The sequence below is a fragment of the Palaemon carinicauda genome, chromosome 2 (genome assembly GCF_036898095.1).
Source record: "Palaemon carinicauda isolate YSFRI2023 chromosome 2, ASM3689809v2, whole genome shotgun sequence".
Lineage (NCBI taxonomy): Eukaryota > Metazoa > Arthropoda > Malacostraca > Decapoda > Palaemonidae > Palaemon > Palaemon carinicauda.
The window spans coordinates 189,374,841-189,387,340 of NC_090726.1; the positions used below are offsets into that span (position 1 = coordinate 189,374,841).

A 12,500-nucleotide genomic window follows, 5' to 3' on the forward strand; every position below is an offset into this window, starting at 1 on the left:
TTCTTGTTTTGCGTCAGAGTTTTTGTACTGGGGACTGTTTTAGCTAACCTTTGAAGCTTTAAGGTATACGCATTTTTATTTAAACATATGCACGGTTCCCTTACATTGGTACTCACAGATTTTGTATATGCTCGTATTCGTATGTAAATGTCATTGCAAATATTTTTGCCTTCTTGCACTTTTCTCCCCCATTCATATTTAAAATTTCCAGTATTGCTTCATGGTCATTTGCAAAGGTGTGGTCTTATCTATTAATATTGATTTTGATATACAACATCCTCGGATAGTATTCGGCTTGGTCATTTTTATTTTAATATCTTCTTCACTATCCGTACCATCAGATCTCTCTCTCTCTCTCTCTCTCTCTCTCTCTCTCTCTTTCTTTCTTTCTTTTATATATATGTATGTGTGTGTGTTTGTATGTATATACTGTATATGTACTGTATATTTTTTATATAACTTATTGAAATAAGATCTAAAACAAGTTTTATTACTCTACGATTAAAATTTTGGCCAAGAAGCTGTTGACACAGACACACACAAAGAGGAGGCAAAACATAACCTCCTTCCAACTACTTTGGCAGAGATAAAAATCATTCACTTAGGTTTCACTTGACTTCCAATCTCACCTTGATGGAGGACCTCGCTGTACACTCATACTTTCTCACCCTTCCTTTTCCCTTCTTTTATTCTCTTTTATTCTTTCCCTCCCTTTATTCACAGACGATTTTATTCGTCTGACATTTTTCGTTTTCAGCGATGCCAATAAAATGGCATCAGCCAACGCTCGGTAATGATATAGTGAAACCATAAACATGTGAATATATATTTACGAAAACTGTTTGAGCTGCTTGATATAATCAGATTAATAAATCATTAATTGAATTTGCAGAAAATATCCCATAACATTTAAAACTGCTAATGCATTTGCCTTAAAACTGCTTGATTGTTTTGAGTGACGAAATATATTAGCTAAATTCTAAATGGCTTTTTGGCGTGCAATCAAATGAATGATTTGTATGACGCCAGAAGGGATTGGAGAGGAAGGTAGGCGACAGAAATGGCAATAAGGGAAAGAGAAAGGTAGGCGACAGAAAGCGCAATAATGGAATGCGGAAGGTAGGCGACAGAAAGGGCAATAATGGAAAGAGGAAGGTAGGCTACAGAAACGGCAATTATGGAAAGAGGAAGGTAGGCGACAGAAAGGGCAATAATGGAAAGAGGAAGGTAGGCGACAGAAAGGGCAATAATGGAAAGAGGAAGGTAGGCTACAGAAACGGCAATTATGGAAAGAGGAAGGTAGGCGACAGAAAGGGCAATAATGGAAAGAGGAAGGTAGGCGACAGAAAGGGCAATATTGGAAAGAGGAAGGTAGGCTACAGAAACGGCAATTATGGAAAGAGGAAGGTAGGCGACAGAAAGGGCAATAATGGAAAGAGAAAGGTAGGCGACAGAAAGGGCAATAATGGAAAGAGGAAGGTAGGCTACAGAAACGGCAATTATGGAAAGAGGAAGGTAGGCGACAGAAAGGGCAATAATGGAAAGAGGAAGGTAGGCGACAGAAAGGGCAATAATGGAAAGAGGAAGGTAGGCTACAGAAACGGCAATTATGGAAAGAGGAAGGTAGGCGACAGAAAGGGCAATAATGGAAAGAGAAAGGTAGGCGACAGAAAGGGCAATAATGGAAAGAGGAAGGTAGGCTACAGAAACGGCAATTATGGAAAGAGGAAGGTAGGCGACAGAAAGGGCAATAATGGAAAGAGGAAGGTAGGCGACAGAAAGGGCAATAATGGAAAGAGGAAGGTAGGCTACAGAAACGGCAATTATGGAAAGAGGAAGGTAGGCGACAGAAAGGGCAATAATGGAAAGAGAAAGGTAGGCGACAGAAAGGGCAATAATGGAAAGAGGAAGGTAGGCTACAGAAACGGCAATTATGGAAAGAGGAAGGTAGGCGACAGAAAAGGCAATAATGGAAAGAGGAAGGTAGGCGACAGAAACGGCAATTATGGAAAGAGGAAGGTAGGCGACAGAAAGGGCAATAATGGAAAGAGAAAGGTAGGCGACAGAAAGGGCAATAATGGAAAGAGGAAGGTAGGCTACAGAAACGGCAATTATGGAAAGAGGAAGGTAGGCGACAGAAAGGGCAATAATGGAAAGAGGAAGGTAGGCGACAGAAACGGCAATTATGGAAAGAGGAAGGTAGGCGACAGAAAGGGCAATAATGGAAAGAGAAAGGTAGGCGACAGAAAGGGCAATAATGGAAAGAGGAAGGTAGGCTACAGAAACGGCAATTATGGAAAGAGGAAGGTAGGCGACAGAAAGGGCAATAATGGAAAGAGGAAGGTAGGCGACAGAAACGGCAATTATGGAAAGAGGAAGGTAGGCGACAGAAAGGGCAATAATGGAAAGAGAAAGGTAGGCGACAGAAAGGGCAATAATGGAAAGAGGAAGGTAGGCTACAGAAACGGCAATTATGGAAAGAGGAAGGTAGGCGACAGAAAGGGCAATAATGGAAAGAGGAAGGTAGGCGACAGAAACGGCAATTATGGAAAGAGGAAGGTAGGCGACAGAAAGGGCAATAATGGAAAGAGGAAAGTAGGCTACAGAAACGGCAATTATGGAAAGAGGAAGGTAGGCGACAGAAAGGGCAATAATGGAAAGAGGAAGGTAGGCGACAGAAACGGCAATTATGGAAAGAGGAAGGTAGGCGACAGAAAGGGCAATAATGGAAAGAGAAAGGTAGGCGACAGAAAGGGCAATAATGGAAAGAGGAAGGTAGGCTACAGAAACGGCAATTATGGAAAGAGGAAGGTAGGCGACAGAAAGGGCAATAATGGAAAGAGAAAGGTAGGCGACAGAAAGGGCAATAATGGAAAGAGGAAGGTAGGCGACAGAAACGGCAATTATGGAAAGAGGAAGGTAGGCGACAGAAAGGGCAATAATGGAAAGAGAAAGGTAGGCGACAGAAAGGGCAATAATGGAAAGAGGAAGGTAGGCGACAGAAAGGGCAATAATGGAAAGAGGAAGGTAGGCGACAGAAACGGCAATTATGGAAAGAGGAAGGTAGGCGACAGAAAGGGCAATAATGGAAAGAGAAAGGTAGGCGACAGAAACGGCAATTATGGAAAGAGGAAGGTAGGCGACAGAAAGGGCAATAATGGAAAGAGAAAGGTAGGCGACAGAAAGGGCAATAATGGAAAGAGGAAGGTAGGCGACAGAAACGGCAATTATGGAAAGAGGAAGGTAAGCGACAGAAAGGGCAATAATGGAAAGAGAAAGGTAGGCGACAGAAAGGGCAATAATGGAAAGAGGAAGGTAGGCGACAGAAACGGCAATTATGGAAAGAGGAAGGTAGGCGACAGAAAGGGCAATAATGGAAAGAGAAAGGTAGGCGACAGAAAGGGCAATAATGGAAAGAGGAAGGTAGGCTACAGAAACGGCAATTATGGAAAGAGGAAGGTAGGCGACAGAAAGGGCAATAATGGAAAGAGGAAGGTAGGCGACAGAAACGGCAATTATGGAAAGAGGAAGGTAGGCGACAGAAAGGGCAATAATGGAAAGAGAAAGGTAGGCGACAGAAAGGGCAATAATGGAAAGAGGAAGGTAGGCTACAGAAACGGCAATTATGGAAAGAGGAAGGTAGGCGACAGAAAGGGCAATAATGGAAAGAGGAAGGTAGGCGACAGAAACGGCAATTATGGAAAGAGGAAGGTAGGCGACAGAAAGGGCAATAATGGAAAGAGGAAGGTAGGCGACAGAAACGGCAATTATGGAAAGAGGAAGGTAGGCGACAGAAAGGGCAATAATGGAAAGAGGAAGGTAGGCGACAGAAACGGCAATTATGGAAAGAGGAAGGTAGGCGACAGAAAGGGCAATAATGGAAAGAGGAAGGTAGGCGACAGAAGGAGCAATAATGGAAAGGCAACGCTTCCTTCCTTGGCTTTTGATGCGTTTAATATGGTGCGTTGACATGAGAACGGACGACCCTTGTCTTTTGGGTGTTACGCCATCCGCATGTTATCGCCACTCGCGTTTGTATCAGTCTGACGGACGAGTTGCTGGGTCCTTGCAGACTTTCCTTTTAAGTCATTTGTTTTAATTCAATTCTTGTTTTGCATCAGAGTTTTTGTACAGGAGATGTTTCTAACTAGCCTTTGAAGTTTGAAGGCATATGCATTTCTATTCAAATATTTGCGTGGCTCCATTACCTTGGTACTCTCACAGATTTTGTACATACTGGTATCCATATATAAATGCAATAGCAAATATTTTTGCCTCCCTGTGCTTTTGTCTCAAATATATATTTGGAATACCAATTCCTAGCGTTGCTTTATGTTCATTTGCAAATATCGGATCTCACCTACTAATATTGACGATGATTTAAAGCATCCTCCGATAGTACCCAGCTTGGTCATTTTATATAGTAACATCTTCTTTAATATATATATATATATATATATATATATATATATATATATATATGTGTGTGTGTGTGTGTGTGTGTGTGTGTTTGTGTGTCTATATATATACTGTATAATTTTTATGTATCTTATTGAAATAACGTTTAAAACGTCGTTTATTATTCTACGATTAAAATTGTGGCCAGGAAGCTGTTCACAAACAAACAAACACACACATTTACACACCTAAACAGGCGGTAAAACATAACCTCCTTCCAGCCTCGTTAGCTGAGGTAAAAATCATTCACATAGGTTTCACTTGACTTCCAGTCTCACCTTGATGGAAGACCTCGCTGTACATTCATACTTTCTCCCCTTCTTTTTCCCGTTTTTATTCTCTTTTTTTCTTTCCCATTCTTTCCCTCCCTTTATTCACAGACGATTTTATTCGTCTGACATTTTTGTTTTCAGCGATGCCAATAAAATGGCCTCAGCCAACGCTCGGTAATGATATAGTGAAGCCATAAACATGTGAATATATATTTCCGAATACTGTTTGAGCTGTTTGGTATAATCAGATTAATAAATCATTAATTGAATTTGTATAAAATATTCCATAACAATTACTACTGCTAATGCATTTGCTTTAAAACTGCTTGATTGTTTGAGTGGCGAAATATATTAGCAAAATTCGAAATGGCTTTTTGGCGTGCAATCAGATGGACAATTTCTATGACACCAGAAGGGATTGCAGAGGAAGGTAGCCAACAGAAAGGGCAATAATGAAAGTAGGCAACAGAAAGGGCAACAATGAAAAGAGGAAGATAGACAACAGATAGGGCAATAATAGAAAGAGGAAGGTAGGCAATAGAAAGGGCAATAATGGAAAGAGTAAGGTAGGCAGCACAAAGGACAGTAATGGAAAGGCAACCTTTCCTTCCATGGCCTTTGATGCTTTTCATGTGGTACGTTGACATGAGAACAGACGACCCTTGTCTTTTGGGTGTTACGCCATCCGCATGCTATCACCTCACGCCTTTGTATTAGTCAGACGGACGAGTGGCTGGTTCCTTACAGACTTTTTCCGTTTAAGCCATTTGTTTTTATTCAATTTTCATTTTGCGTCAGAGTTTTTGTACTGGGGATAGTTCTAACTAGACTTTGAAGCTTGATGGCATACGCATTTCTATTCAAATGTTTGCATGGCTCCCCTACACTGGTACTCTCACAGATTTTGTACATACTGGTCTCTGTATGTGAATGTCATTGCAAATATTTTTTACCTCCCTATACTTTTGTCCCCCATATATATTTGCAATAAAAATCACCAGCATTGCTTCATTTTCATTTGCAAAGGTCTGATCTTATCTATCAGTATTAATTATGATATACAACATCCTCCAATTGTATCATCCTCGGCCATTTTTTTTTAATATTTTCTTTACTATCTGTACCATCAGATCTATCTATCTATCTATCGATATATATATATATATATATATATATATATATATATATATATATATATGTGTGTGTGTGTGTGTGTATGTGTGTACTGTATATTTTTCATCTTACTTATTGAAATAAGATCTAAAACAAGTTTTATCACTCTACGATTAAAATTGTGGCCAGGAAGCAGTTCACAAACAAACATACAAACACAGACACACACAAACTGGAGGCAAACCATAACCTCCTTCCAACTTCGTTAGGGGAGATAAAAATCATTCACTTATGTTTCACTTGACTTCCAATCTCACCCTTGATGGAAGACCTCGCTGTACACTCATACTTTCTCCCTCCTTCCTTTTCCCTTCTTTTATTCTCTTTTATTCTCTCCCATTCTTTCTTTCCCTTTATTCACAGACGATTTTATTCGTCTGACATTTTTGTTTTCAGCGATGCCAATAAAATGGCATCAGCCAACGTTCGTTAATGATATAGTGAAACCATAAACATGTGAATATATATTTCCGAATACTGTTTGAGCTGTTTGGTATAATCAGATTAATAAATCATTAATTGAATTTGCAGAAAATATTCCATAACATTTAAAACTGCTAATGCATTTGCCTTAAAACTGCTTGATTGTTTGAGTGGTGAAATATATTGGCAAAATTCGAAATGGCTTTTTGGCGTGCAATCAAATAAACGATTTGTATGACACCAGAAGGGATTGCAGAGGAAGGTAGGCAACAGAAAGGGCAATAATGGAAAGAGGAAGGTAGGCAACAGGAAGGGCAATAATGGAAAGAGGAAGGTAGGCAACAGGAAGGGCAATAATGGGAAGAAGAAGGTAGGCAACAGAAAACGCAATAATGGAAAGAGGAAGGTAGGTAACATAAAGGGCAATAATGGAAAGAGGAAGGTAGGCAACAGAAAGGGCAATAATGGAAAGAGGAAGGTAGGCAACAGAAAGGGCAATAATGGAAAGAGGAAGGTAGGCAACAGGAAGGGCAATAATGGGAAGAAGAAGGTAGGCAACAGAAAACGCAATAATGGAAAGAGGAAGGTAGGTAACATAAAGGGCAATAATGGAAAGAGGAAGGTAGGCAACAGAAACGCCAATAATGGAAAGAAGAAAGTAGGCAATAGAAAGGGCAATAATGGAAAGAGGATGTAGGGAAAAGAAAGGGCAATAATGGAAAGAGGAAGGTAGAAGCAGAAATGGCAATAATGGAAAGAGGAAGGTAGGCAACAGAAAAGGCAATAATGGAAAGAGGAAGGTAGGCAACAGAAAGGGCAATAAAGGAAAGAGGAAGGTAGGCAACAGAAAGGACAATAATGGAGAGAGGAAGGTAGGTAACAGAATGGGCAATAATGGAATGAGGAAGGTAGGCAACAAAGAAACGGCAATAATGGAAATAGGAATGTAGGCAAAAGAAAGGGCAATAATGGAAAGAGGAGGGTAAGAAACAGAAATGGCAATAATGGAAAGAGGAAGGTAGGCAACAGAAAGGACAATAAAGGAAAGAGGAAGGTAGGCAACAGAAAGGGCAATAATGAAAAGAGGAAGGTAGGCAACAAAAAGGACAATAATGGAAAGAGGAAGGTAGGCAACAGAAATGGCAATAATGAAAAGAGGAAGGTAGGCAACAGAAAGGGCAATAATGAAAAGAGGAAGGTAGGCAACAAAAAGGACAATAATGGAAAGAGGAAGGTAGGCAACATAAAGGGCAATAATGGAAAGAAGAAGGTAGGCAACAGAAAGGGCAATAATGGAAAGAGGAAGGTAGGCAACAGAAAAGGCAATAATGGAAAGAGGAAGGTAGGCAACAGAAAGGGCAATAAAGGAAAGAGGAAGGTAGGCAACAGAAAGGACAATAATGGAGAGAGGAAGGTAGGTAACAGAAAGGGCAATAATGGAATGAGGAAGGTAGGCAACAGAAAGAGCAATAATGAAAAGAGGAAGGTAGGCAACAGAAAGGGCAATCATGGAAAGAGGAAGGTAGGCAACAGAAATGGCAATAATGAAAAGAGGAAGGTAGGCAACAGAAAGGACATTAAAGGAAAGAGGAAGGTAGGCAACAGAAAGGACATTAAAGGAAAGAGGAAGGTAGACAACAGAAAGGGCAATAATGGAAAGAAGAAGGTAGGCAACAGAAATGGCAATAATGGAAAGAGGAAGTTAGGCAACAAAAGGGACATTAAAGGAAAGAGGAAGGTAGACAACAGAAAGGGCAATAATGGAAAGAAGAAGGTAGGCAACAGAAAGGGCAATAATGGAAAGAGGAAGGTAAGCAACAGAAAGGGCAATAATGGAAAGAGGAAGGTAAGCAACAGAAATGGCAATAATGGAAAGAGGAAGGTAGGCAACAGAAAACGCAATAATGGAAAGAGTAAAGTAGGCAACAGAAATGGCAATAATGGAAAGAGGAAGGTAGGCAACAAAAGGGACATTAAAGGAAAGAGGAAGGTAGACAACAGAAAGGGCAATAATGGAAAGAAGAAGGTAGGCAACAGAAAGGGCAATAATGGAAAGAGGAAGGTAAGTAACAGAAAGGGCAATAATGGAAAGAGGAAGGTAGGCAACAGAAATGGCAATAATGGAAAGAGGAAGGTAGGCAACAGAAAACGCAATAATGGAAAGAGTAAAGTAGGCAACAGAAATGGCAATAATGGAAAGAGGAAGGTAGGCAACAAAAGGGACATTAAAGGAAAGAGGAAGGTAGACAACAGAAAGGGCAATAATGGAAAGAAGAAGGTAGGCAACTGAAAGGGCAATAATGGAAAGAGGAAGGTAAGCAACAGAAAGGGCAATAATGGAAAGAGGAAGGTAGGCAACAGAAAGGGTAATAATGGAAAGAGGAAGGTAGGCAACAGAAAGGGCAATAATGGAAAGAGGAAGGTAGGCAATAGAAAGTTCAATAATGTAAACAGGAAGGTAGGCAACAGAAAGAACAATAATGGAAAGAGGAAGGTAGGCAACAGAAAGGGTAATAATGGAAAGAGGAAGGTAGGCAACAGAAAGGGTAATAATGGAAAGAGGAAGGTATGCAACAGAGAGGCCAATAATGGAAAGAGTAAAGTAGGCAACAGAAAGGACATTAAAGGAAAGAGGAAGGTAGGCAACAGAAAGGCCAATAAGGGAAAGAGTAAAGTAGGCAACAGAAAGGACAATAAAGGAAAGAGTAAAGTAGGCAACAGAAAGAACAATAATGGAAAGAGGAAGGTAGGCAACACAAAGGGCAATAATGGAAATAGGAAGGTAGGCAACAGAAAGAGCAATAATGGAAAGAGGAAGTTAGACAACAGAAAGGGTAATGATGGAAAGAGAAAAGTAGGCAACAGAAAGGCCAATAATGGAAAAAGGAAGCTAGGAAACAGAAAGACCAATAATGGAAAGAGGAAGGTAGGCAATAGAAAGGACAATAAAGGAAAGAGGAAGGTAGGCAACAGAAAGGAGGAAGGTAGTCAACAGAAAGCACATTAATATAAAGAGGCAGGTACTCAACCGAAAGGGCAATAATGGAAAGAGGAAGGTAGGCAAAAGAAATAGCAATATTGGAAAGAGTAAAGTAGGCAACAGAAATGACAATAATGGAAAAAGGAAGGTAGGAAACAGAAAGAGCAATAATGGAAAGAGTAAAGTAGGCAACAGAAAAGACAATAAAGGAAAGAGGAAGGTAGGCAACAGAAAGAAGGAAGGTAGTCAACAGAAAGGACATTAATGGAAAGAGGCAGGTAGGCAACAGAAAGGGCAATAATGGAAAGAGGAAGGTAGGCAAAAGAAAGGGCAATAATGGAAAGAGGAAGGTAGGCAACAGAAAGGTCAGTAATGGAAATAGGAAGGTAGGCAACAGAAAGAGCAATAATGGAAAGAGGAAGGTAGGCAACAGAAAGAGCAGTAATGGAAAGAGGAAGGTAGGCAACAAAGAAAGGGCAATAATGGAAAGAGGAAGGTAGGCAACACAAAGTTCAATAATGGAAAGAGGATGGTATTCAACAGAAAGGGCAATTATGGAAAGAGGAATATAGGCAACACAAAGGGCAATAATGGAAAGAGGAAGGTAGGCAACAGAAAGGGCAATAATGGAAAGAGGAAGGTAGGCAACAGAAAGTTCAATAATGGAAAGAGGAAGGAAGGCAACAGAAAGGGCAATAATGGAAAAGGAAGGTAGGCAACACGAAGTTCAATAATGGAAAGAGGATAGTAAGCAACAGAAAGGGCAATAATGGAAAGAGGAAGATAGGCAACATGTTTAAAGGGCAATAATGGAAAGAGGAATGTAGGCTACATGTTGAAAGGGAAATAATGGAAAGAGGAAGGTAGGCAACAGAAAGAGCTATAATGGAAAGAGGAAGGTAGGCAACAAAAAGAGCAATAATGGAAAGAGGAAGGTAGGCAACAGAAAGAGCAATAATGGAAAGAGGAAGGTAGGCAACAGAAAGAGCAATAATGGAAAGAGGAAGGTAGGCAACAAAAAGAGCAATAATGGAAAGAGGAATGTAGGCAACAGAAAGAGCAATAATAGATAGAGGAAGGTAGGCAACAGAAAGAGCAATAATGGAAAGAGGAAGGTAGGCAAAAGAAATAGCAATATTGGAAAGAGTAAAGTAGGCAACAGAAATGACAATAATGGAAAAAGGAAGGTAGGAAACAGAAAGAGCAATAATAGAAAGAGGAAGGTAGGCAACAGAAAGGCCAATAATGAAAAGAGTAAAGTAGGCAACAGAAAGGACAATAAAGGAAAGAGGAAGGTAGGCAACAGAAAGAAGGAAGGTAGTCAACAGAAAGGACATTAATGGAAAGAGGCAGGTAGGCAACAGAAAGGGCTATAATGGAAAGAGGAAGGTAGGCAAAAGAAAGGGCAATAATGGAAAGAGGAAGGTAGGCAACAGAAAGGGCAACAATGGAAAGAGGAAGGTAGTCAACAGAAAGGGCAATAATTGAAAGAGGGAGGTAGGCAACAGAAAGGTCAGTAATGGAAATAGGAAGGTAGGCAACAGAAAGAGCAATAATGGAAAGAGGAAGGTAGGCAACAGAAAGAGCAGTAATGGAAAGAGGAAGGTAGGCAACAAAGAAAGGGCAATAATGGAAAGAGGAAGGTAGGCAACACAAAGTTCAATAATGGAAAGAGGATGGTATTCAACAGAAAGGGCAATTATGGAAAGAGGAATATAGGCAACACAAAGGGCAATAATGGAAAGAGGAAGGTAGGCAACAGAAAGGGCAATAATGGAAAGAGGAAGGTAGGCAACACAAAGTTCAATAATGGAAAGAGGAAGGAAGACAACAGAAAGGGCAATAATGGAAAAGGAAGGTAAGGCAACACGAAGTTCAATAATGGAAAGAGGATGGTAAGCAACAGAAAGGGCAATAATGGAAAGAGGAAGATAGGCAACATGTTTAAAGGGCAATAATGGAAAGAGGAATGTAGGCAACATGTTGAAAGGGAAATAATGGAAAGAGGAAGGTAGGCAACAGAAAGAGCTATAATGGAAAGAGGAAGGTAGGCAACAAAAAGAGCAATAATGGAAAGAGGAAGGTAGGCAACAGAAAGAGCAATAATGGAAAGAGGAAGGTAGGCAACAAAAAGAGCAATAATGGAAAGAGGAATGTAGGCAACAGAAAGAGCAATAATGGATAGAGGAAGGTAGGCAACAGAAAGAGCAATAATGGAAAGAGGAAGGTAGGCAACAGAAAGAGCAATAATGGAAAGAGGAAGGTAGGCAACAGAAAAGGCAATAATGGAAAGAGGAAAGTAGGCAACAAAAAGAGCAATAATGGAAAGAGGAAGGTAGGCAACAGAAAGGGCAATAATGGAAAGAGGAAGGTTGGCAACAGAAAGGGCAATAATGGAAAGAGGAAGGTAGGCAACAGAAAGAGCAATAATGGAAAGAGGAAGGTAGGCAACAAAGAAACGGCAATAATGGAAATAGGAATGTAGGCAACAGAAAGAGCAATAATGGAAAGAGGAAGGTATGCAACAGAGAGGCCAATAATGGAAAGAGTAAAGTAGGCAACAGAAAGGACATTAAAGGAAAGAGTAAGGTAGGCAACAGAAAGGGCAATAATGGAAAGAGGAAGGTTGACAACAGAAAGGGCAATAATGGAAAGAGGAAGGTATGCAACAGAAAGAGCAATAATGGAAAGAGGAAGGTAGGCAACAAAGAAACGGCAATAATGGAAATAGGAATGTAGGCAACAGAAAGAGCAATAATGGAAAGAGGAAGGTATGCAACAGAGAGGCCAATAATGGAAAGAGTAAAGTAGGCAACAGAAAGGACATTAAAGGAAAGAGGAAGGTAGGCAACAGAAAGGCCAATAAGGGAAAGAGTAAAGTAGGCAACAGAAAGGACAATAAAGGAAAGAGTAAAGTAGGCAACAGAAAGGACAATAATGGAAAGAGGAAGGTAGGCAACACAAAGGGCAATAATGGAAAGAGGAAGGTAGGCAACAGAAAGGGCAATAATGGAAAGAGGAAGTTAGGCAACAGAAAGGGCAATAATGGAAAGATGAAGTTAGGTGACAGAAAGGGCAATAAAGGAAAGGCAACGCTTCCTTCCGTGGCTTTTGATGCATTTCATATAGTACGTTGACATGAGAACGGACGACCCTTGTCTTTTGGGGTGTTATACCATCCGCATGTTATCGCC

At 40.4% G+C, this 12,500-nt stretch overlaps 2 protein-coding genes across 2 annotated transcripts in view; one reads left to right on the forward strand and one right to left on the reverse strand.

Moving 5' to 3' along the window:
* Positions 1 to 12,500, reverse strand: part of LOC137622490 (junctional adhesion molecule 2A-like) — a 452,367-nt gene that overhangs the window by 429,293 nt on the left and 10,574 nt on the right. The window lies entirely within an intron of this gene.
* LOC137621615 (TATA-binding protein-associated factor 2N-like) lies at positions 1,111 to 3,969 on the forward strand. Its single transcript, XM_068352054.1, has one exon. It carries the CDS (start codon positions 1,111 to 1,113, stop codon positions 3,967 to 3,969), a length of 2,859 nt encoding a protein of 952 aa, XP_068208155.1.